Source organism: Sphaerodactylus townsendi, linkage group LG07 (assembly GCF_021028975.2).
Source record: "Sphaerodactylus townsendi isolate TG3544 linkage group LG07, MPM_Stown_v2.3, whole genome shotgun sequence".
NCBI lineage: Eukaryota > Metazoa > Chordata > Lepidosauria > Squamata > Sphaerodactylidae > Sphaerodactylus > Sphaerodactylus townsendi.
The window spans coordinates 36,225,909-36,249,838 of NC_059431.1; the positions used below are offsets into that span (position 1 = coordinate 36,225,909).

The 23,930-nt window shown below is 40.1% G+C and overlaps 2 protein-coding genes across 3 annotated transcripts in view; both read right to left on the reverse strand.

The window, feature by feature from the left end:
- Positions 1–1,170: 1,170 nt before the first annotated feature.
- LOC125437278 (proteinase-activated receptor 1-like) lies at positions 1,171–9,381 on the reverse strand. The gene is made up of 2 exons (XM_048504753.1): positions 9,201–9,381; positions 1,171–3,928 (listed from the first exon to the last, which is right to left on the reverse strand). Exons 1-2 carry the CDS (start codon positions 9,283–9,285, stop codon positions 2,718–2,720), a joined length of 1,296 nt encoding a protein of 431 aa, XP_048360710.1. The 5' UTR covers positions 9,286–9,381; the 3' UTR covers positions 1,171–2,717.
- A 2,937-nt stretch (positions 9,382–12,318) lies between these two features.
- IQGAP2 (IQ motif containing GTPase activating protein 2) overlaps positions 12,319–23,930 on the reverse strand; it is a 161,288-nt gene continuing 149,676 nt past the window's right edge. For both annotated transcript variants that reach the window (XM_048503984.1, XM_048503985.1), the window contains 6 exons: positions 21,084–21,171; positions 17,906–18,118; positions 16,739–16,899; positions 14,652–14,792; positions 14,172–14,280; positions 12,319–13,189 (listed from right to left, as the gene is read on the reverse strand). In XM_048503984.1, coding sequence (XP_048359941.1) covers positions 13,076–13,189; positions 14,172–14,280; positions 14,652–14,792; positions 16,739–16,899; positions 17,906–18,118; positions 21,084–21,171 — 826 coding nt within the window. In that variant the 3' untranslated portion in view covers positions 12,319–13,075. The remainder of the gene's footprint in view (positions 13,190–14,171; positions 14,281–14,651; positions 14,793–16,738; positions 16,900–17,905; positions 18,119–21,083; positions 21,172–23,930) is intronic.

Consider the following 23,930-nt stretch of genomic DNA (forward strand, 5'->3'; position numbering starts at 1 on the left):
GTCAAGCCAGGTGTCACCATTCTATATCTGTGCATTTCAGTTTTTCTTCCTAAGTGTAGAATTTTACATTTATCTCTGTTGAAATTCATGTTGCTAGTTTTGGCCCATTTCTCTAATCTGTCCAGATCATTTTGAATTCTGCCCCTGTCCTCCAGAATTCAGTTACCACACGAAACAAGTAAAACTATCCCAAATATGAATGATTGCTTCACAATACATCGATATTGTCAATTGCAGCTACACTTTGGAATCTTTTGTACTCCCTGTACTAAAATAGTGCAAGTATTGATACAGGTTTCACTAAGCCACCAACTTATTCTGCATTCCCTTAACCCACCAACTTATTTATTGTGCAATAAAGCGAGCACACAAACCTCTTCTGGTAGCACTCCCAAAGTAAATAGTTGAGAAACTCTCATAAAAGATTACAAAGAAGTTTGAGTTACAAACCAGCAAGTGTTTCAAAAATCACGCAATGAGCTGGCTCTACAGACGTCTGGAAATGGAAGAGTACTTCTCAGTGTACAAAAGATCTTTGCTGCTTCATCCTTCCTGCTGCAGGCCCACCACATTCCCCACAACAGCAAACCATCATGAATAGTGCAGCAGAGTCTGCAGCATGAGGAAGAATCAGCAAGTATCACCCCCCCTCCCATATACCCACCTTTGCTCAAGTGGAATTGCTCTTCCAACCCAAGAGTACTCTCTAGTCTGGCAAAGGCAACTTGGGATTCAGTGAACTATCTGGGCTTTATATCATTTATGCCATTACAGTGAAAGAGTAAACATGTATGGAAGGTATATGTATGAAATGAAAACTAAGTGCTTTAAAACAGTCACATATACAAAATGACAAACTAGAATGTTTGGCAATATTGGTTTAGAACATCAACTTTCTACTATTTCTGTATTAATAGGTCTGTACTTAATGCTTTCAAAATATTATTTTTGAGCAAAAATTTGCTAGGACTGTGCCAATCTGCAGTAGAGTTCTGTTTTCCTTACTGATCTGGCAGATAGAAAAAGATGTGAGTTTAAGAGTTTTCCCTTCTGTGGGTTAACACCTCCATGATTGGTCTAGGTTTCAAAGAAGGAATTTTAGGTAAACAAAACTATCAGATTGTCTAAATTGTAGGGTAATAATGCATTATGTATGAATATGCACACAGATTAAAAGTATATAAATTTATTATTAGTTTTTAACCAAATGTCCAAAGTAGGAAAATAAAATATAAAACAGTTTTCAACACAGGATAACCAACAAGCAACAACTATATTTTTGGCTAATTCAAGATAATATTATGTTAAAATGCAAAATATATACATTTTACTTGTAACTGTTGAATTATTTTATGCAAAATGTATTTTGATGTTCACATACCGTGTTTCTCCGAAAATAAGACAGTGTCTTATATTAATTTTTGTTCCCAAAGATGCGCTATCTCTTATTTTCAGGGGATGTCTTATTTTTCTGTGTTCTGTTTGTTGGGCATGCATCCAAACAAAAACTTTGCTACGTCTTACTTTTGGGGATGCCTTATATTTCGCACTTCAGCAAAACCTCTACCACGTCTTATTTTCAGGGGATGTCTTATATTTGGGGAAACAGGTTAGAAAGGAACACAGAATGTCAAAGCTCACATTCATTTAGGATTCTTCCCATAACTACAGGTATTCACAAACTAAAACAGACTAAAATACTGCTGGTATTTTAACAGTAAACCAGTGCAGGAAAAACAATGTCATCACATAATTATTGTCAGAGAATTAATGTCAAAAAGGCAGTAATACAATATGTGAAAAAAGATCAAGTGCTATAAGCACCAACTATAGAAGAAACAGTTATTTCTTTTCAATTTTCAGGTGGCTGTTTATGATTTTGGATTTTTAAAAAAAATCTAGGCATTTTATACTGAATCAGACCTTTGGTCTATCCAGCTTGTACTATATACTTTTGTCTTGAGATTCTCTAACAGAGATGCCAGGCACTAAAGACAAGGCTTCCTTCCTGTCGCCAAGCCACAGACCCTCCCCTTTTTCTTCTCCTATTTGCTGAGCATCATTATCATCATTACTATCTATGACTCTCATGACCAAATTGGTGGATTCTGAAATCTGGAAACTGATATGACAGATCTTGCTACAAACCTGCAAAAAAGCTCTAGGTTTGCAGAAAAATCTGAAACAAAACACTGTGCGGTGAAAGTGGGATATATAGGAAGTAAATAAATAATGTAGCAGATAATGGCAGAAAGATAAAAATGTTCATTGATGGGTGGGTGCTTGGGAAGGAATAAAGAAGCACGAAAAGGAGGATTTGGAAGTTGCCATGAGGAGGGGATTGGGATATATGGGGGAAAGTGAGATGCCCTCTGCAAATCCTTGTGGATTCCCTAATAAGCTTAGCTCAGCCCAGCCCAGTGACTGGAACTGTTCATACTCTGCCCAGGGATGAGCTTCTGGGGAAGGGAATGCTAAAAAATGTTGTACAAACCAAAGTGCACAAGATATACATTTGTCCCTAGAGCAGTGGTTCTCTGTGGGTTGGGACCCCTTTGGGGGTCGAACGACCCTTTCACAGGGGTCGCCTAAGACTCTGCATCAGTGTTCTCCATCTGTAAAATGGATAAATGTTAGGGTTGGGGGTCACCACAACATGAGGGACTGTATTAAAGGATTGCGGCATTAGGAAGGTTGAGAACCACTGCCCTAGAGGATCATGTCAGTAGCTTCCTGTAGACACTATTACCAAGTGTACTGGTGCATGTATCTCTTCGACTGGTCCTGATCACTGACTGGCCACTGATGCTGCTACTGCAGGGCTCGGAGCTCTGTTTACCACACAGCAAACTTCTAAGTTGTTGCTGACATTCAGACGAAGCATAGTAGTAGATCAAAGGATCAATGCAACAATTTATGCTGCTAATACAGACGCAGAGCAGGTAAGCAAAATAGATATTTTCCAAGTAGTTGTTGTAAGAGAAATGTATGTAATGGATTAATAACAGAATATTTGTGGGACCAAAACATATAATAAAAACAGAAAACACAGATATAGACAAGAGTACAGCTCGGGTCTTTTTACTCTGCTTTGCAACGATATCAGAAGACTTCAGACATTGGATGATGCACACATAGCAGACAGAAGAAATGACAAATGGCACCAAAAAGAAAAGTGAAGAAAAAATGGTGAAAAAATGTAAGTAATACCCTTTAAGATCGAGTTCATCCAACACATCATGACAGGTTGTAATGTTCAAGTGACGTATTCTCTTTGTTTGTTCTGTGATAAGCAGGGGTACAACCCCAGCTATGGCTATAACCCAGATGGTAAAGCACACCATAGAAGCACGCCCCAGAGTGCGCCATGACAAAGCTTGCATTGGATACACCACTGCCAGGAGCCGGTCAATGCTTATTGCTGTCATCAGCATGATGGAACAGTACATGTTGCAGTAAAAGGCAGCAGTGACAAAACGACACATTTCTGGTCCAAATACCCAGTTGTTTCCAGAGAAATGGTAGGAAATTTTAAAAGGCAGCACGCTTACGAAGAGTACATCTGCAGAAGCCAGGTTCAGCATGTACACAACGGCTGGCTTTCTAATCTTCATTTTTACCAGGAACATAAGAATCGCCATTATGTTCAGAGGAAGACTCAGTGTGACTACCAGTGTGTAGACTGAAGGAACAAAAAGAGTTAGCCACGGACTAGTCAGGTATTGCTCAGCATCTCTGGAAATATGTTTAGGAAACTTCTTCTGCATTGCTCTAATGATCGTACTTTGATTTATGGATCCTGATCCAACATCTGATTCATTTTCAGTGTCTGAGTCTGTGTACTCCAATGGGAATCTTTCAATTGTTTCATCGCTTGAAGAATAGACAAATGTTCTTGGTCCAAGACTGTTATTCGTGGGAATAAATCCTAAGAAATCAAGAAAATGATTATATGCATTAGAAGGTGAGCTGGGGTAAATAAATTTCAACATTTTTGTGAGTTATAGAACTCGGGAAAGGCAGTTTCACTTAATTTACACTGTAATTACTTTTCTTGTTCTTTTGATTTCTTCTAAGGTCTAGGCAAGCCTGATTTTGTCAGATCTCAGATGCTAAGCAGGATTGGTCCTGATTAGTACTTGGATGAAGGAATAACAGGGGAAAGCACTGGCAAACCACCTCAGTTAGTCTCTTGCCTTGAAAACTCTATGGGGTTGCCATAAATCAGCTGTGAATTGATGGCACTCTAAACTCACGCACGATTAATATACTTTCTAAGTACTACATTTTTCGTTCTTATATTTTATCATTGTGATTTCTATGTAACATTCCACTGACATTCTTAATAACATACATTATGCTAGCAAAAAAATTTTTGACATCAAATCACAGCTGGCTGCCTCTGCATCATGACCCTGGTATTCTTTGGAGGTCTCCTCCAGCGTGGTGTAGTGGTTAAGAGTGGTGGATTCTAATCTGGGGAACTGAGTTTGATTTCCCATTCCCCCACTTCAGCGGTGGACTCTAACCTGCTGAACTGGATTTATTTCCCCAATCCTGCAGGGTGACCTTGGGCTACTTACAGTTCTTCAGAACTCTCTCAGCCCCACCTGCCTCACAAGGTGTATTTTGTGGGAAGAGGAAGGGAAAGGAGTTTGTCAGCCACCTTGAGTCTCCTTACAGGAGAGAAAGGCGAGGTATAAACCCAAACTCCTCCTCCCCTTCCTCCTCCTTCTCCCAGCCAAATACTAGCCAGGGGCGGGGCTGAAAGTATGTGAGTGGTCCAAACTCACGCAAGAAGGCTTCCATGGCCCAAATGGGGATTTCAGCTTGAGTTTTCCAGGTCCCAGTCCAATACCTCAACCACTATACCAAGTTCTAGTCCAACACCTTAACCAGCAAATATATACTCATCACATAAAATGCATACATAACTGGATATATTTAAGTACCAACGTTAAATTTCATGTGTTGTTGTGGCAACCCCACTGCCACTCTACACCTTTTTATCACTATGAGGCAGATTTTCCCACTTTTTTCCTTTTGGCCCCATGGGACTGAGTGGAGTTTCTGTTGGTGTGTGATGGTTTCAGGCTACAGTTCTAATATTATCCAATGCTAATGCCTTTTTCTTTTTAAACCAATCCCCTTTAAAAAGGCACTGAAGAACTGAGACAGGTTCAAACAAATTATGAGGAAAATTTATTGAACAAAGATGGATTATGAAGAAAATCAGCAGATGTAAATCAGGCAGGAATAAACTTTGTACAATCTTTGGTTTCTGCCACAGTCACAGGACTTTATCAAGCTTTCTCAGTTGTTATATTTCATATAAAGGTGCATTTTTGTCGAGTTATTCTTAGGTATTATCAACTTATGAATTCAAAAAACACTCTGGGTTCTAACAGGCTGATACCCTTTCTCTTGTACACACTGCCTCTCCACTATTAGACACCCGTTCTACAGAAATCTCCCTCATGAGGTAACTTAAGCAGATCACTGACATGGATAGCATGAAAGACTTGCAGTTCAACAAATGTAGTAGAGATGTAGCCCAGAGATGTTTCGCAAAAGAGGTAAGAACATAAGAACAAGCCAGCTGGATCAGACTGGAGTCCATCTAGTTCAGCTCTCTGCTACTCGCAGTGGCCCACCAGGTGCCTTTGGGAGCTCACATGCAGGATGTGAAAGCAATGGCCTTCTGCGGCTGTTGCTCCTGAGCACCTGGACTGTTAAGGCATTTGCAATCTCAGATCAAAGAGGATCAAGATTGGTGGCCATAAATCGACTTCTCCATAAATCTGTCCAAGCCCCTTTAAAAACTATCCAGGTTAGTGGCCATCACCACCTCCTGTGGCAGCATATTCCAAACACCAATCACACGTTGCGTGAAGAAGTGTTTCCTTTTATTAGTCCTAATTCTTCCCCCCTAATTCTTCCCCACCAGGGGCCTTCTGGTATCAACCCATGGTGACTCTGCTCATATCAACAGGAAGAAAAGGGGGTCTCCATTAGGAAAGATACTACAGTGGAAATACACCCCTTTCAATCTTGTTACAAACTGAGCTGCTTAAAAGGAAAAAACACGCACAAAGATTCCAATCCTAAATTCCAGCTGTATACTCTTTGTGATTTCCTGCTATCAGCACCGTTGTGTAAGAAACAGGAAAAGAACAGAAGAGGTTTGACAACAGGAAAGGAGAAAATGATTTAGCAATTCAAGTAGGAAGAAAAATAATGTAAAAATATTCATTTGGCTTCATTAAAACCCCTGTTCTATTCAATGTAATATTCAGAGGGTCATTAGTGAAGCTATACCTGCATTTTACATTAAAATTGGCTGCGATAAACTGTTTTCTAAGACAATTCACAATATAGACTGTTTACTAACTCAGCCATGCAATAAATAGCCGATAGAAGAAAGCTCATTAAGACCAATAAAGAGAATGGCATTCAAACTCCAAAAGAATGGATTAAAATATCACAAGAATTTTATTCAGCTTTTATCCAACTATGATTGCAATGACAAGCAAATTCAGTGTGATTGTAGACTGGTGGTTTTTTTTTTTTTGGCTTATCAGCATTCATTAACAATTGTGATTTTTCTCTGTAGCTGATAAAAGCCTCCCCCCCCACTCAAAACTAGTTGATTTCCTGTTTAAATGTTTCACTTTACTTTAAGCTTTACTTGAAAGTAAATGTGGCCAGGGAACTGTAACAGTGACATTTTTCTATGGTTTGTGCAGTGCAGAAAAGACAGGATGCTTCACAAACAACACCTACAACCTATTTCTTACAAAATAAGAACAAGTTGCTTTTGAATTTGAAATCTACTGCTTTATGAAATATAATTTTAAATAAAGCATATGCTGACTAAGGTATGTTGGTAAGTTATTTAATTCTACAACTAAATTTACACAGAGCAACAAATCGCAGTCTAATTATTTGTGCTCAACAAAAAAAATGTCCCACTTTATGGTAAATGCAGCTTGGTTGTTCCTCAAATCACATTTTATAACTTTAAAAACCCTTGTTTTTAATAGTTCTTGGTACTAAGAGGCTCCAAATGTATTTGACATATTCACTTTCAGGTGAAAAAGATATCTAAATAGAAATATCTACAGTGAAGTCCTATGTAGAGTTATACACCTTTCTAAACCCATTAACTTCAATGTTCTCAGACTGCTGTACCTGTTTATGACTGCACTGTTAGGCATTAAAGAACAGCATTCTAATTCTCATGTGAAAAGGGTATGAACAAATACAGAAAGGACAGAGATATTGTTCAAACCCAGACCTACAGATCAAGGCTATGCAAGTCTTGCACTGTACATGTCCAGGAATACACTCATAAAACATGAACATTTGCAAATTGCTGTTGAGACTACAGGCCAGGATGGTTAAGTTACAAAATATCTGTGGTTATGCACAAAAAAGGACTAAGGCTACTACTGTTTGGGACTTTGGGACTTCTTCCCATTCCACAGATGAGGTATCTGAAAAAAGCCATCATCCAGACTCAAACCAAAAGCCTATTCCTATTAGCCATTCATGCTCCAATGACAAATCTTTTAAGATTCTCTACATCTTTTTTTGTGCTTTTAAGTCATCATTGCACTGCAGGCAAGAAAGCATTCAGTCTAAGTATGATCCTTCACTTTAATTTATTTACAAACACTGATACTTCATGAGTGCCAAAACCAAGTTTACTAGGAGCAATTGCAAACACTCAAAAACAAACATAAACTACATGCCTGCCTGAACCAAGTTTCCAAATCCTCCTTCTTAATCTGAATATGAGGCCCACTGACTCATCAAGAGCAGTGCTGTGCTTTGAGTCAATATTTTCCCAATTTATCAGCAGTACAAGAAGTGCAACAACAATGGAGGAAGATTAGATAACAAGAAAGATTTTCGCCTTCCTATATCTCCATACCACTAACAGAAAGAAAATCCAGTAAACTCAGAGAGTGAATATGATTGTTTACCACCACAGAAACAACTTACAACTTTCCAAGTTTTAAAAGGAAAAAGGATTCCTTGTCTCTTTCAAGTAGCTCCTTTCCTGGTAAGATCCCGTATATTGCCCATGTATGGTACTATTTACTGAATAAGTGTGTGTTTATTCTCACAAACAAGCAAGAAAAAAAAAGAATACTACATGGATATCTATTTCTCAGTTAGTTGACTAGGCACAGCAAACAACTGATATCCAAAAAGTAAGAAAACAATCCCATGTTCCTCATCTGTTATGCATTATGATTTTAGGGCACTGCTCTACCTGGCTGTAACCCTGCAGTTTGGCTGGTTGCCTCCCGCCACCCACTCCGGAGACTGAGCGCCAGGAAAAGGGATTCCTTATCTCTTTCAAGCAGCTTCTTTCCCGGCCAGATCAGAACAGAATTGACTGTGACTCATTGAAGACATTTAAAAAACAACCCCAAAAACAAAGTATAAGGATTTGATGGGAGAGGGTACAACTAAGAAGCGCACTCCTACTTTTAACAACTTTTCAACAGAAACAAAACCTTCACAAACGCAGTTCTCTCGCTTCTCCTCGGGCTTTGTTTCAGCAGGTCAGCTTACTTTGGACACTGCAAGGAGCTTAGCTCGGGTCTCCAAACAAGACCTCCCCCCCCCCCACCCGGGAAAACATCGGGAGGGAAAGGAGCTGCTCTTCTCTCTTATCCCAAGCCTCTCTCAGCCTGCACTCGAAGGAAGCATATCCAGGGAACAAATGCTCGCCCAGGAACAAAAGGTGTCTTTTAGCATCTCAGTTGAAGGCAACATAATGGTTTGTGGTCTGGGGTGTCCCCTGCGTCAGGCGCATGAAGCGCGTTTTGAGTTGGCGGATACATGTTTGGGGCCAAAGACAGACAGACTCTCCTGCCAGCTGCATCTGAATACCGCGCTGTAGGAGCTCTCTCGCCTAGCTGCGTGTAAGGTGCGGTACCCAGCTTCCGTCACACCCAATCACCCACGAGGAGGACTTTCCAGCTCACTTGCAGAGCCCAATCCTAAACAGAGCGAGTGACCCACTGAGCTCAGCGGACTGCAGCTCTCTTTAGGGCAGTGCCGCGAAAAGGGGAGCCGCAACCCGAGCCAAGTGCTTTCACCAAACCCTTGCCCGGAAAAATGGCTGAACCGCCTTCCCCAGGAGCGACCCCTCCACAACGGAGCTCCCCGCCGACGCCACTTACCCCCTTGCCCGGAGGGGAAGGAGAACGCGAGAGAAACCAGAGCTGCGCTGCAGCCCAGCAATGGGAAGACCGGCGGCAACCCCATGGCCGCCTCGCCTCTGGGAAGCGCCCAGAAACTTGCAGCCCCAAACTTCTGCACGCGCGTCTGATGGGAACGCGACAGCCAGCCCAGAAAGCCCCCCCCCCCCCACCGCCGCGTGGTTGAGGAGGGACAGGGAACAGTCTCCGCCCCCAGCCGGCGTGAGAGGCGACGCGAGCACAGGGAGAATCCGCTTGGTACTTTCATCAGCCTCAGCCCTTCCCCCTTCAGAGGGCAGCAAACGGCCCCGCTTAACTTCTTGCTCATCTTTGCATTCCCTTCAGCATTAAACTGAATGCATTGATTCTAAATTAGTAATTGCTGAAACAAGCCCTGTGGGGATAGAGCTTGGAAACTAAGCAGGGTCAGTCCTGGTTAGTATTTGGATGGGAGGTACAAGTGACATTTTTAATGGAGGGGGGTTCAGGAAGGGGGCCATGCCCCACCTGCCCATGGAGTGTGTGGCCACGCCTGCCCAAGGCCCCCCCCCCCAGTGTTTATAAAAGCAGCTCTCCAAGGCCAGTGACGGCAGCCTGCCCTGCCCCCCCCCCCACTGGCTGGACTCCCCTGCCCCACCCCCCCACTGGTTGGACTCCCTGCTGGCAGTCCCTCTGCCCTCCCCTCTGGGCAGAGGCGTAGCTAGGGAAAATGGAGCCTGGTGCAAAATCTGAGATTTGCACCCCCGCCCCCTAATGGGCGGCTGTTGTGATGCTGGAATCCACCCCCAAACAGCATCACTTTCAATGGTGTTTAAGTTAGGGAGCCCAGATTCTCCTTTTAAATCTACTTGAAAGGGAGAATCTGGGGTCCCTAGTTAAAACAACATTGAAAGTGATGCTGTTTTGGGGTGGACTATCCCCGACCCTGAAACAGCATCACTTTCAATGTTGTTTTAACTGGGGACCCCGGACTCTCTCTTTAAATCCATGCCAAAGAGGTGGATTTAAAAGGAGAATCTGGGGAAACTTGCGGGGGGGTGGGGGGGTGCCTGCTGTCAGGGGTGAAATTGTTAAGCTAGCAGCACCAAACTTTCAGGATATCTTTAGGAGACTCTCCTGATGATACCACCCAGGTTTGGTGAAATTTGGTTCAGGGGGTCCAAAGTTATGGATCCTCTTCTATTAGCCCCCATCTTCTATTAGCTCCCATTGGAAACAATGGAGGATGGGACACCCCCTTTGGGAGTCCATAACTTTGGACCCCCTGAACCAAACCTCACCAAACTTGGGTGGCATCATCAAAAGAGTCTCCCAACAAATCCCTGAAATTTTGGTGCTGCTAGCCTAAAAACACCAGGTCTATGTACAGAGGAAGGCAATAGTAAACTAGTGAACTTTAGAGGGGGTCACCGATCATAAATCAGCTGTAATTTGAAAACACTTTGTGCACACATATATAATTGCTGCTAATACAAGTAAGAATCTCGTTTTGACACACTTGGTGAAATCAAGAGGTTGGGAGAAAGTCAGACACTTTTATGACTTCACCCTTACCTATTTCATGTTCTTGAAATTTATAAAGAGGACTCAGATAAGTGGAATGAGCCTGATAGGGCCAAAAACATTGAAGTGCAGCCCCCTGTTACTGTATTGAAATTACTGAGAATCAAGTCACACTCCTCTCCCCAACCCCAAATGGTGTTCAAAGCAGTTTGCCGCATTGCCAGGAGTCCGGAACAGGGTGAGGAGACTGAAATGGGTCCACTGGGTGACAGTAGTTAAATCTCCCTAAAAGAAGCTTGTAATTTCAGTCTAGCACCCCTTGAAGGTTCATGGAATCATTCTTTCTTCTATTAAACATTCACCCACCCCTGAACTGGTTCACAAATACAAGCCAGAATGGGCAATGGTTGAGCATAAATGTGGTAGGATGTATGTCCTGTCTTTGATTATACCAGTTGAACTTCATTCATAGAGACTTTGTAAGACTGCACTCCAGTTATATTCTGGGACTGACCTGCCATAACGGAGCATTATTAGAATACCCCTTTACTTCCTGTTTACTCATAAAAATCATGTTTCATATTTGGAATATTCTTCATTTTTCCCCATTACTTTCTCTCAAAGATGACAATGAAAATGTTCTCTGACAAAAACTGCAGAAGTACCCAATCACAGTGGGCAGCAGACTTGAACAGTAGTGGATGAAATTGAAAACTGCCTCTCCTCATCCCAAATTATCTAACTAATTTTTCAAAGGAGGTTGCCAGAAACAGTTGCTTTTCTTGCCAAACCAGTGATCAGAATACTATTAGAAATTCACATGGTAAATTAGTCCTGAATGGAAAATAGCAAAAACAGTTGGATGAAATGGACTGAAATGTCCACAGGTTTATCCTACAATTAATATTAGTCTAAAGAATTGCAAACCTCCCTTTTTGTTTTTCTTGCAACCCAGCTATCTCTCTGGAATGTGTTGAGTAACTAGACTTTGTCAAAGGGTCCAATGATTTGGCAAAAATGAAGAGGGGGTATTTTTTAAAGATCTGCTCGGAAGTATGTATACATTGACCTTGGTTTTGGTATTTTTGTCATTGACCCAGGGACAAGCTAGATAACAGTTAGATACTCTCCTCAAGAATTCTTGAACTTTCAATAATTCTTTACTAAAGAAATTCAATAAGGCAGTGATTTCTTGTATGGAAAGCCATGCAAGCATTTAGTAGATTTTTAACAGATATTAAGAAGCCAAACTTTTGACATGTTTTTATTCTCTAGAGGTCAAAGATCTCTTCCGAATCAGCTGTGCAGAGCTGTGAAGTACTCATTGGATTCCTTGATGACTACCCCAAAGAGAAAAGGCTGAGCTTTACCCAAACTGGTCTTGTGAAAGGAGTCCTCTGTAGAAGCAAAGAATAAGACTTCTTTAGCTTTGTACACAATCCTCACCCCTTTTAAGTTGTTAATGTTTCTTTGGAAGATGGAGTGAGACTCTTTCTTCTAGCAACATTTTGAGGTTCTATATTAGAATAGATAACTACACTACTCAGTTACAAACATGTAAATTAAATAATCAAATAATGTACAACAACAAAAGCAATTTAAAATAAAGTAGATGCTGATTTATTGCATTTTATTTATGGATTTTACCCCCTCTTTTCTTACAAAAAGACAGACACAATTTATTTCTCCAAAATACGTCAAATACATTGCAAAAAACTGATCACTATTTAAATTGCCCCTTTACACTTAAATTAAAAGGTTGTATATAGATGATTTTATTGAGGCAGTAGTGCATTTTTAGTAGGAATGAATTGCAAAATATATATTTTTATACAGTAAATGTTAAATTTATAATTACCTATAAAACTTTGAATTGCACAATAATTCACTTTACAATTGACAGGTTTCTGGAAAAAAGCAGTCCGCATTTAAGCGAAATATTTGCCAAAATATTTAGAGACACAATCAGGATTTTTCTCTACGAGTAATTGTCTAAGGAAAGCTATATTTGGGATATATTTTAGTGGAAAATGATTTCTAAATATTCTGTTCAAATAAGTGTCTTGCATACTTTTTTTAAAAAATCAGACATGCAATGTTTGGATGCCACTAAATCAGATTCTTTTAAATACAGTACCAACACCAGTGAGAAATCAGGAATTATTTAGGTTGATTTGAATGTTCTTATTTTCCTACTGTATTATCAAAGGACTAAAAAGGCACATAAGTACATTCCTCTGGACTTCCTTGAAGAAAACATCTGCTGTATAATAGCTTTGAATGGTTAAAAAGCAGAGACCCCAAACTGGGATCCTTGATTTGATTTGAAGATGAGTCCAAGTTCCCATCCGGCTTTATTTTCCATAGAATTTTTTGTTCAGGAGGAATATGAGAAGGTTTACATTCACTTTAGCTCTATCAAACATTTTCATTACAGAGACACCTTCGTACTGCATTTGAAGCAAATCCTACAATAAAAAAGAAAGAAGTTTAAGTATATATCTCCAAGTTTAAATTACATTTTTTTCATATGCTGTTACACATAAAAGAGAGAAAAATCTAGGTACACATAAAAGCTTCAAAGCCATCCCCTTTCCAAGTAGTAGCAAAAAAGTCAATATTTCCCATTCAAATCTCACATCAACCAAACTCAGTAGCAGTGCCATCCTAAGCAGAATTACACCTTTCTAAGTCCACTGACTTCAGTAGATTTAGAAAGGTGTAACTTGCTTAGGATGGCACTGTAGGTGGCTTGAGAAAAACTACCTATTCCAGTGGCTGACTCCTGCCCTAGTCTTCAATATCAGATTAATAGTAATTTATAGTATTACTGGAGTGATTATTGAGAAAATGTATATTTTCTAACCTCGCTAAAGGGTTGCAGTTACACTATCTATGTAAAAACCCAAAAATGGTGAGGCATTACAGGGCACTAGAGCATCACAACTGGCATTTAGAAGAGTGTGTTCATGGAAACATACATTGTAAAGGACCTTCTCCTCTCTCCTGTCACCAGGAGCCGTCCAAAGTCTTCTGATTGCCACCTTTTAGTTATTTCCCTGCTTTAGTTTTTCCCTACTTGGCACTTACTACCTGTTCCTTTTCCTACAGCGGTTTACACCTTGTGAAAAGGTTTTTCTGAAATGGTGGGGGACAGAATCTGTCAGGGCATCTTATTAGCAAGAGATTTTAATGAGATTCAAATGCGCAAGCATTTTCCTGAGGAGTGGGGGTAAATGGAGTTTTACTGTATTTTGTTTAGAACTTTAAGGCTGCTTGAAGCCCAAAGGAAAGCCACTACCAAGCAGCCAGGCACTTTAAATGGAGATTTTCTTTTCAAAGCAGGGGATTTTCCTTCCTATCCTTAATCTCTCGTAAAATTCAAACATCACGATTACCTCCTTATCCACCAAAGTGGCAAAGTGTACCTGTCGCAGAATCACTATTTACCTGAAAATGGAGCTGTACCTTATCCATGTCCACTCCCAAGAACTTTGCTTTGATATCAAAATCACCTACTTCTTCACCAGGCGTAATATCGAAAGTGACATTCTTAAATCTTAAAATAAAAATGACAATCATGTGCATGGATGAATATGTTTTATGCTAAAGTAATGAACAGCTACAAATGAAATAATAAAAATGACAAATTAAGCTGTTACCTAAAATACCTTATTTTTTTCAAAAAAAATCAGACCAGTTAATGTTTAAGTCAGTGGTTCTCAACCTTCCTAATGCCGCGACCCTTTAATACAGTTCCTCATGTTGTGGTGACCCCCAACCATAAAATTATTTGTGTCTCGGTTCCTAAGACCATCAGAAATATGTGTTTTCCGATTGTCTTAGGCGACCCCTGTGAAAGGGTCGTTCAACCCCCAAAGGTTGAGAACAACTGGTTTAAGTGTTGAGATACTGGGATGCGAAACTTACTGATTCGGCTGGACTTCATCAATTCCTAGTATAACCCCCTTTTCATGCAGCCTTGCTGCTGTATATTTCAGTGAAATGTTCTTAAGTTTGTTTCCCTTCTCTTCCGCCTTTCCACTTAATTTGATTGACCGCCGTGAATTTCTGTAAAACAAAGGATGGAAGCAGATGTTAGCCTATGAAAAACTGCATGTTTTTCCTTTCCCTAAGAAAGGAAAAGGTAAATAGATGTTATTGGGTTCAGATTTAGAATAACGAATAAAGGCAATCCCTCCTAAATTGTTTGTAAAAACATAGGCAGTTATATAATCCTGCAATACAAAATTTTGTTGGGATTATTGAATGCATTTCATATTCTTAAGTAAAATGCTGCTCTGAACCTCAAACCAATTAGCAGTTCTATTCACTCAGTGGCTGTTCTCCTAATCTAAAAAGGAGACTTTCTAAAATAATACGCCCTTGGGCTATACCTGCAAATGAATGATTGGTCACTTTTAGCATTTATTTTCAGGTAAAGCAAATGAGAAGAATATCAGCTTGTGTTGCATAGATTACAGCAAAACATTTGAATGTATGGATCATGAAAAAGCTATGGCGGGTTTTAAAGGAAATGGGTGTGTCACAGCATTTGATTGGTTTGATCTACAACCTGTACTCTGGACAAAAGGCTACTGTTAGGACAGAATATGGTGAAACAGATTAGTTTCCAATTTGCAAAGATGTCAGACAAGGCTGTATTTTATTTCCTATATGCAGAAGGTTATCATACAGAAAGCTGCATTAGAGTTAGATGAAGGTAGTTAAAATTGGTGGGGGGAACATTAACAATTTGAGAAAAGCAGATGATACTGCATTACTGGCAGAAAATAGTGTAGACTTTAAATGAATCCTACTGAAGGTTAAAGCAGAAAGTGGGAAAGCAAGGCTACCAGCTGAATATCAAGAAGACAAAATGGCAGCCCAATCCAGGGGCGGGCGAATCCCCCTCTGGAGGCTGTGTGGGCCTACACCAGCAGAAATGCCCTGCTTGGGGCACATACCCCAGCAAAGGAGCAAATTCACTGGCATCTGGTCACTGTGGGGTCCTATGACACCTGGCTACGGTGACCAGCTCTGTGTTGGTGCTCCCAAGCCATGTCGGCGTGGTGGGAACATGGTGGGGCATTCCTGGGGTGGAGCCAACGTTGGTTGGCTTCCACTTCCTGTTCAGTCCCCTTGTGCCAGCGGAGCTGGCCTCGTTGATATAAAACGTTTTCCATGGCATTTCTCTGCTTTCCCCTATGGGGCATTCTGGAGGGCTTTTAAAAAACCTTTGGGGTTTCCTGCACTGAGGGAAAGCCCTTTAGATGGGGCGGGGCGGCACCAGAGTGGTACTGTCCCTGCCTGCCAGCCCACCCGGATTGGGTTGCAAGACCTGAGCAAGGCTGTTAACAATAGCACATTTGGGAGGTAGTTAATTTATAGGGTCATTGTGAATCAGAAGCAACTTGATGGCACTTAATATGCACACAGAGCAAATCACATATTGATTTCACTTGCAGCCACCAACTACTCCACCAGAGGGAAGACCCAAATTTTGTAGCCACTTGGTCACTGAAGTGCCAATCTTCAGGTTTCTATTTTGTCTTTATGTATTTTACTAATGTTATTTATAGTCTACCTTTCTTGCTGAGACTCATGGAGGATTACACTGGATAATTAAATACAATAAACAGGATGAGATATCCAGTAGACAATGCAATAGGATAAAGTAGCTCTGATTTTTGTTAGCAGCTTACAGCATATTAATGAAAAACAAGATACAAATTTAAATAAGCGCATTTCGTTCATACATCTATGAATTATTCAAGACAGTTCAGAAGCATGGCAGGATAATTCAAATATATTCAGTAATTTATCCAAATAATGATATCTAGTATATCCATATTTTTATCTGCTTTGGATAATTTGGGTTTTACTTTCCATAATATGCTGAGAATGGAGTTTTATGCTGGTAAAGGATTTTATAATCTGCCTTGAGTCTCAGTGGGCTATAAGTGCAATAAATAAAAGCTCTACATATTCATTATACAAGAAAACAAATCACTCACTTCCTTGTTAAATTATCTAAACAGGTTTTAATGTAGGTGTTGTAATAATTTACTTGATCTTCATAGAAAGCTTTCTTGGAATTGAGTGCATTCAACGTCTGTTGGAGTTTTACCAACTCTGCTTTTCGATGTTGTCTGTATCTTCTTTGATTTCTAATATCCTAAAGTTTTGGAAAAACAAACTGTTCATGAATAATTTGATTTTTTAAAATCTTGCAAGTACAGTAATAGTTGGTCATTACTTAGTTGGTCATTGTCATTTAGTTACAGGGAAATGGCAAGAGCACAACTTAAACTCCTTGAGTAGTCCCACAGACAAATATAGTCAAACTAAGGTGTTCAGGAGTAACAGATAAATCACATAATTGTATTCTTGTGTTTTATTCAAGTGAAAGCATTAAGTGTTGAACAACGGTTCAGTTTTTATTTACGTTAACATGCAAGCGTACTTGTCAAATACCTATTTTCAAAGCCAGAAGCTTAACTCTAGAATACATAAAAACAGATGCAGATCCCTGCATAGCTGCAGTATTTTCTCCTTATTACTCAACAATTATAGAATCTACACTATAGAATCAGGGAGGTTTCATAATTAGAGCAAAATGTTTCTAGAGACTTGGGAGTTCCAGCATCTTTTCCACAAGTTAAACAGTGATGCTACACCCATAGCTCTGATCACTTCTGTTGTCAATACATTTCACAACTCACTACAACATCAGTGTGTTCCAGAGAAATAGACAACACTGTATTGTCAACGGCTTTCATGGCCGGAATCGCTGGGGTGTTGTGTGGTTTCCGGGCTGTATGGCCGTGTTCTAGTAGCATTCTCTCCTGACGTTTCGCCTGTATCTGTGACTGGCATCAGATCCTCTGGCATCAGGAGAGAATGCTACTAGAACACGGCCATACAGCCCGGAAACCACACAAGATGCCATAGACAACACTCATTGTCAAAGTTTACTGCTGAACATTGCATTTGAAAGTTGGAAACTTATACTCTCAGAAGAACTACCACTTATTAAATTAATTGACCTATCATTGTGTACAACTTGTTATTTTCTTGATAACAAATAGTAAATATGTTTTACAGGAATGTTGTGTTAACATGAATTTGTGCTTAGGGTAAGACAGCAAACATTTGGCGAAATGAAAGAATGTTCCAGCAACCTTTGCAATTTCATTGATGATTTCCTGGTATTTATTTTCAGATGAAACCAGTCCAGCCTGTTCCAGTGTCCTAAGGTTCCTCTGGATTTTCCTTTTCTTTTGTTCTAATGGTAGCTGCCCTTCTTCGAGAATAGATCTACTGTGTTTCATTTTCTCTGGTGTTTTAGAATCCAAGATTACACGTTTTTCCACTATTTTTTCGTGTTCAGCTTCCTGAAAGAAAAAGTAATCGACACATTAGTACAAACAACCAACTTTACTAATTATGAATTACAAAAATGGGAATCACGGTATCATTGTATGGGTTTGCCCAGTTTTTAGTGGAGATCACGCAGCTTGGAACTGTACATGTGTTTTTTCGGTACATGCATACCCAAGAACTGAAGTGGTGGATAATCTTTCTGTACTACAAGTTAAAATCCCAAATACTGCCATTCTTGGACACTGCAGTATAAATACCCTCCTTCCGGGTGTCCTGCTGTAAGTTTAGTGTGTGTCAGAGAGCATGCAGCAGTGCAGAGTGAATAAAACAGTGAAGTATATATCAGCCTTCTCTACTTCTGGTGAAGTGTAACCACAACTTCCTTCTTGTGGCATGCCTGATAGAATGTCTGATAGTAAACTTCCTACCCAAGTTACTTTTTTTAAAGAAGGGAAGAAATTATACACGCTTTTTAGGTAATCTGCTCATTACTCAAATGTTCTTGCAAACTCTTCCAAATTCCCAGCCAAAAGCTCCCTCTCTGCTTGAAATCCTTTGCTTCTGGTACTATTCTCAGAGAATATGATGAACAACTGTTCCTATTGCTCTGCCATGCTTAAATATAGAAAAATGGTCAGCATGTTCTACTTTAGTCATATGTGGTGGGTGTGGACCGTCACAGTACATCAGGAGACTGGAAAAATAATACATCAAATATCAGAGCTGAGTGTCACATTAACGAATTTCCAGATAATCAGAATATTTTGTACAGAGACATTATTAAATAAGTTCCTCATGTTAGTAGCTGAAATTCCTCCACTGTCTAAACATGAATGAGTGATATTAACTATTCTATGGGGGACATCTTCTGGATTCTTTAACACCAATTTGATAACTGAGGGACAATTAAATCAGAAATACTTGTTTTGCAACCTGAGTCCTTCTTGGAAAAAAATAACTGCAAAACATTTGAATTCTGTAATTTTGAATGTTTACACTCTGATATAATCTGCATGGATTACAAATGTTCTTATTAACATGATGCTGTATATTATGTTATATTATATTATCTATCTCTTCTTCATCAGATTACCCCCTTCTATTATATTTCTGCAGATAAACGTGTTTTACATTTCTTCAACAAAAAAGTATTGCAAAAAAAAATCCCTTTCTTAGCTGTTTTTTTTTCAGGTTAAATACACCTAATTTAATATATTTACTCTACATTTCACCTGAATTGGCTCCTCAGTTTTTAACCTTTCCCGTTATGATTAATCTTCTAGACCTTTCTTCCCAGACTTTTCAACCGCTAAAGGATAAACAGTTATTGTATGCTTGTTTTTCTACTGTGATTCTTGATGGTCATCATTGCAAAGTATACTGAAAATATAAAGTCTATGTCCACAGAGTTTCCACATATTCTTATATAATAATATATAATTAAAAATTACAGCATCACGTTAATATGAACATTTGTAATCCATGCACACTATATCAGAGCATAAATATTCAAAATTACAGAATTCAAATGGTCTACAGTTATATTTTTCCAAAAGTACTCATGTTGCAAAACTCATCATTGCAGAGGTTTCCACACAGTGTCCATATCTTCCTAGACAATTGCTTATGCTATATAAATAAACTCAAGTTCAAAATATTTTATGCACAAAGCCCATAAAAAGTTATTACCAACAAACATTTCGTGAAGCATCAGTTCAAGATGTTTTTTACATGTTAAAAACAGGAGTACAGTGTAGAATACTGGAAGAATCTACAATCATATTCTGAAGGCCTCAGAATTACAAAAAATCTCTTGGCTTTACAACCTCATCTTAAACATGCCCGCTTAAAAGTCTCACAGAAATAATTAAATTCAAAGAGGACATTATAGAACAAAACAAGGATGTGGATTTGAAGGTATTCTTAAAAGTTGTTTACAAGGATTATCTTTGCAAGTGACTTATTCAGGAATAATATTATGAAGAAATAGTGTGGAAAATAGACTAGAGTGTCAGACTACATCTAGGAGTAGTCAAATTCTTGCTTAACCAAGACAGTCTTACCTAACCAACCTTACAAGAACAATGAAGCACTTTCAAGACACATGTTTATCGTGACATGAGATTTTGCGAGCCACAGGTCACCTGACAAAGTAAAATCTAGATGATGAAAGTATGAGAAATCTTTCAAAGCCTTGTATGATTTCAGAGAAGTAGTAAGCAGAACCCCAATTTGGATAGTGGGTGGCAGTGCTGGGCAATAGGCAGAAGTGTAGCTGGGCAGGAGTGTGGCCAGGGCGCACTCTGTGTTTTCTGCCCCCCCCCCCCCGCCCCTTCCCCTGTAGCCCCCCACTTACCTTTTTCCAGCTGGCAGAAAACAGCTTTCTTCTAACTGAAAAAGACCAGGCTGGTGGTGTGGGGCCAGGCCTGGCAAGGCAGGGCAGGGCAAGGGGGTCAGGAGGTGATTTTTGCGCCGCCCAGGTGCAACGCATACACCCCATCCCCTTGTAGCTCTGCCACTGGCAATAAGTTAACCTTTTCCACCCACCCACCCACCCCCTGCTATCTCTCAAGGACAAAGTGTGCGGCTGGGGTGGATGGAGAGGGTTATAACCTCACTTGCTCTAAGGACTACTTATTTAAGACAGCTAAAAATCAAGGGACCCAAACAGGGAACTCCCATCTCCCATCCAATTAAATCCTAAAACAGCAATCTCTCCAGGATCTACTTAACCAGATAATTTATAAGGATAAAACTGGGGGTGGGGTGGGAGAGAGACACACAGTACACAAGTTCTCTGAATGAAAAAAGCAGTTACAGTTGTTCACTGAAAGGGCTGGGCTAGCTCTGTTATTTGAAAATATAAGTTTCATAGGGCTCTCTCTGGACTACATCATGATATTCAAACACTTAAAGGAGAAACAAAATAGAGAAATGTTAATTGATTTAAGTCCTGGTTACAAAATAACTAGTTACCTGATGTACAGTTGCAGGCGTTTCCAAGATTTTTGCAAGTGTCTCTCCTGGCTGAGCTCGTATCACATCAACAATAAGTCTTTTGGTCCTGAATCAGGAAATAAATTCTTTCTTAGATCCCTTTTTGTGTCATAGAAGATGACAGTCTATAACACGTACACACAAACTGAAAGCATCTTCTTGCTGGTATTATTCAACATATATATTCATAAAATAAATCCCTCACGTTGTGCATTATTTTACTTATATTCATAAAACAGATGTGTGTCTGTATATGTGTGTCTATATACACAATCTGTTATACTAATGGAAGTATCTAAACTGTAATAAACTAATCCAACAGTTTCCATAGGGGACTTTGCCTGGACGGTAGCTAACCTCTAGCTTAAACCCATGTAGGGTTCATTGGGATTATTTGCACCAGCACTGTTTCATAGAGTCTATTTTAAAAAACCTCCTGTGACCACATGGACTTGGTGTTTACACAACAGTAACTGTACAATGCTGGGAAGCCTGCCCCTTGTTTCCGCTTTCCTTTCTTCCCAGACTGTGTAGTAAAATCATTTGTACTTGTGTCTGACTCCCCTGCCACCTATTATGCAGAACCAAGTTATCAGAATTCTCCTGTGTTTCCCTATATAGACCCTCTAATGTCCACTATTTTGGAACTCCCTCCTTGTGGAGATCCATTTGCACCATGTTTCTCTACAGCTTTCATCATTAGGTCAAGACATTTTATTTCAAAAGGTTTCTAGCAGGGATGGAGAACTTATGACATGTGTGCCAAAGGTGACATGCCATGCCATTTTGGGTGGCACATCAGCGTTCACCAATACCTGACAACTATTCTCCCTATTTGAGTCTTAGCCATTTTTGTCATTATTTGATATTTATTTCTATAATACATAGCATTACATATGACTATTTTTTTAAAAGAATAAATGAATATGTAAATAATTTGTTTTTGACACACCAAGCCCAAAAAGTTTGCCATCATTGGTTTACAGGTTAGTTGCTTGCCATCTTTCTGTCTTGTGGCATTTTCTCAGTACAGGTCAGTACCAGTATACACATTTTTCATACAGAAATTCCTAGTTACAATCCCTAGAATCTCAGGTTTTGAAAAAACTGCTTTTGAAGATCTTGGAAAGTTGTCAGAAAAGGTGATTCTTATACTGACAGGTTCAGTGGAACTGTGACTAAAATGATACAACTGGTTATAAAAGCAGCACAAAGAACTTATCACATACCTAAGGCCCTTTCCGCATGGGCCAAATACAGCGTCCCAGGGACAGCAAAAACGCTGTTCCTGGGAGAGCGTTCGCACAGGATGCATTGCTGCTGTGCAGCAGCGCCGTCCTGGCTTTCCCCAGGTGGCATGAAGCCGCCCCTGAAAACCTCGCTCAATGAATTAGGGTATTGATAAACAGCGTCTTCCCGACGGTGCGGTGAGAAATGCACCGCCAGGAAGCCGCTGCTTTTCCCGTTGGCTCCACTCACCTTCTTGTGCAGCGTCCCTCTGGAGGGCTGCAGAGACCCATCCATGCTGCCATGCAACCTCTGGAGATCGCAGGGCAGTGTGGGCGGGTCCCTGCAGTCCTCCAGAGGGACGCTGCACAAGAAGGTGAGTGGAGGGGGACCACCAAGAGGCGGCTCCATGTGGAGCTGCCTCTCCGGCTGCAGGGGAAGTCAGGACTGCACACACACTAGCATGCGAAAAGTTCCTGACCCTCCACCGGCATACTTCATGCTGGTGGAGGTGCGTTTCCACACATGTGTGGAAAGGGCCTAAGAAACAAGGCAGAAAATGGATGACCAGTTTGAGACTCAATACTGGCACTTACAAAACCATCTCAAAGTGTCTGATGCTTGTCTGAGTCAAATGGGCGCATTCTTGAATCAATGTAACCAGCTGTACATGGTAACTCAGTGCCTCTTTTGATATATGTAACCAACTCTGCTATATGTAACCACTGCCATTTATGCATTCTTTCCTTGACTTGTGCTTTATGGCTTTGCATGCTTTATAGTAAAGGAGGCCTCCCCTGTCTTGCTTGTCCTGTGAGAAAAGTTACTGTGTTAGAATTCCAAAGCTCAAAAAGGATGAGGACTGCTGATCTAGTGTTACTACCCAATTCTCTCTGACTTTTCTGGAAACAGTATTGCCCTTTGCTGATGCTCTGCGGTAAAGTTAAGCTATAAAAGCAGCCACTGGCATGGGGCTTTGAAAGAAATTAAGAACGAGGAGATAGAGCTGTCAGAACATCCCTATTACTGGAAATGATTAAAGAACAAACTTGGGAGTTGAGAATGTTAATTTTTAAAAGAGCAAGTGTTCCGAAACTTCTGCTTGCACCACGTCAGTTAAAATGGCAGTACAGGATGAATGTGCGTGTATTAATTTTGGCCACATTTTGCAGAGTACATGTGCCTATTTTAAAAAGAGGCCACAGAATTACTCATTGTCTCCTTCTAGAAAAGTAAAATCCAAGACAGATGTTTCCCTCTGTTTCCTGTAATGCCTAATCTATATCCTAATGCTCAGCTTCTATTTCGTAAAAACCTTATCAGTTACTGCGTGTCCTTAATGCAGCTTTTCGAAGAGCATCCGGTCAAGGACATGCTCCGCAACGTCAGTACTGCATTTTGTGATATCAGCAGCACACAATGTGATTATAGTAGATAAAAAGCAGAGTGTTGAAACTGTTGTAGAACAGTCTCCAGATTTGGGTTTTGTGTTTGGGTAGAGAAGATAACCGTTATGAGAGCTAAATGTAAAGAAATTTTAGCATGGCAACGATTTGGGATAAAACCTCCAGTGATATTCTGAGGTGGAAGAAAATGTTC

What these genes read in the sequence shown, in the direction of transcription:
- LOC125437278 (XM_048504753.1), bottom strand. Translation starts at nt 9,285, where the DNA reads ATGGGGTTGCCGCCGGTCTTCCCATTGCTGGGCTGCAGCGCAGCTCTG. An exon ending in CTTCCCCTCCGGGCAAGGGG is followed by an intron (nt 3,929 to 9,200) that starts GTAAGTGGCGTC and finishes TTGATTTCTTAG; the next exon opens with GATTTATTCCCACGAATAAC.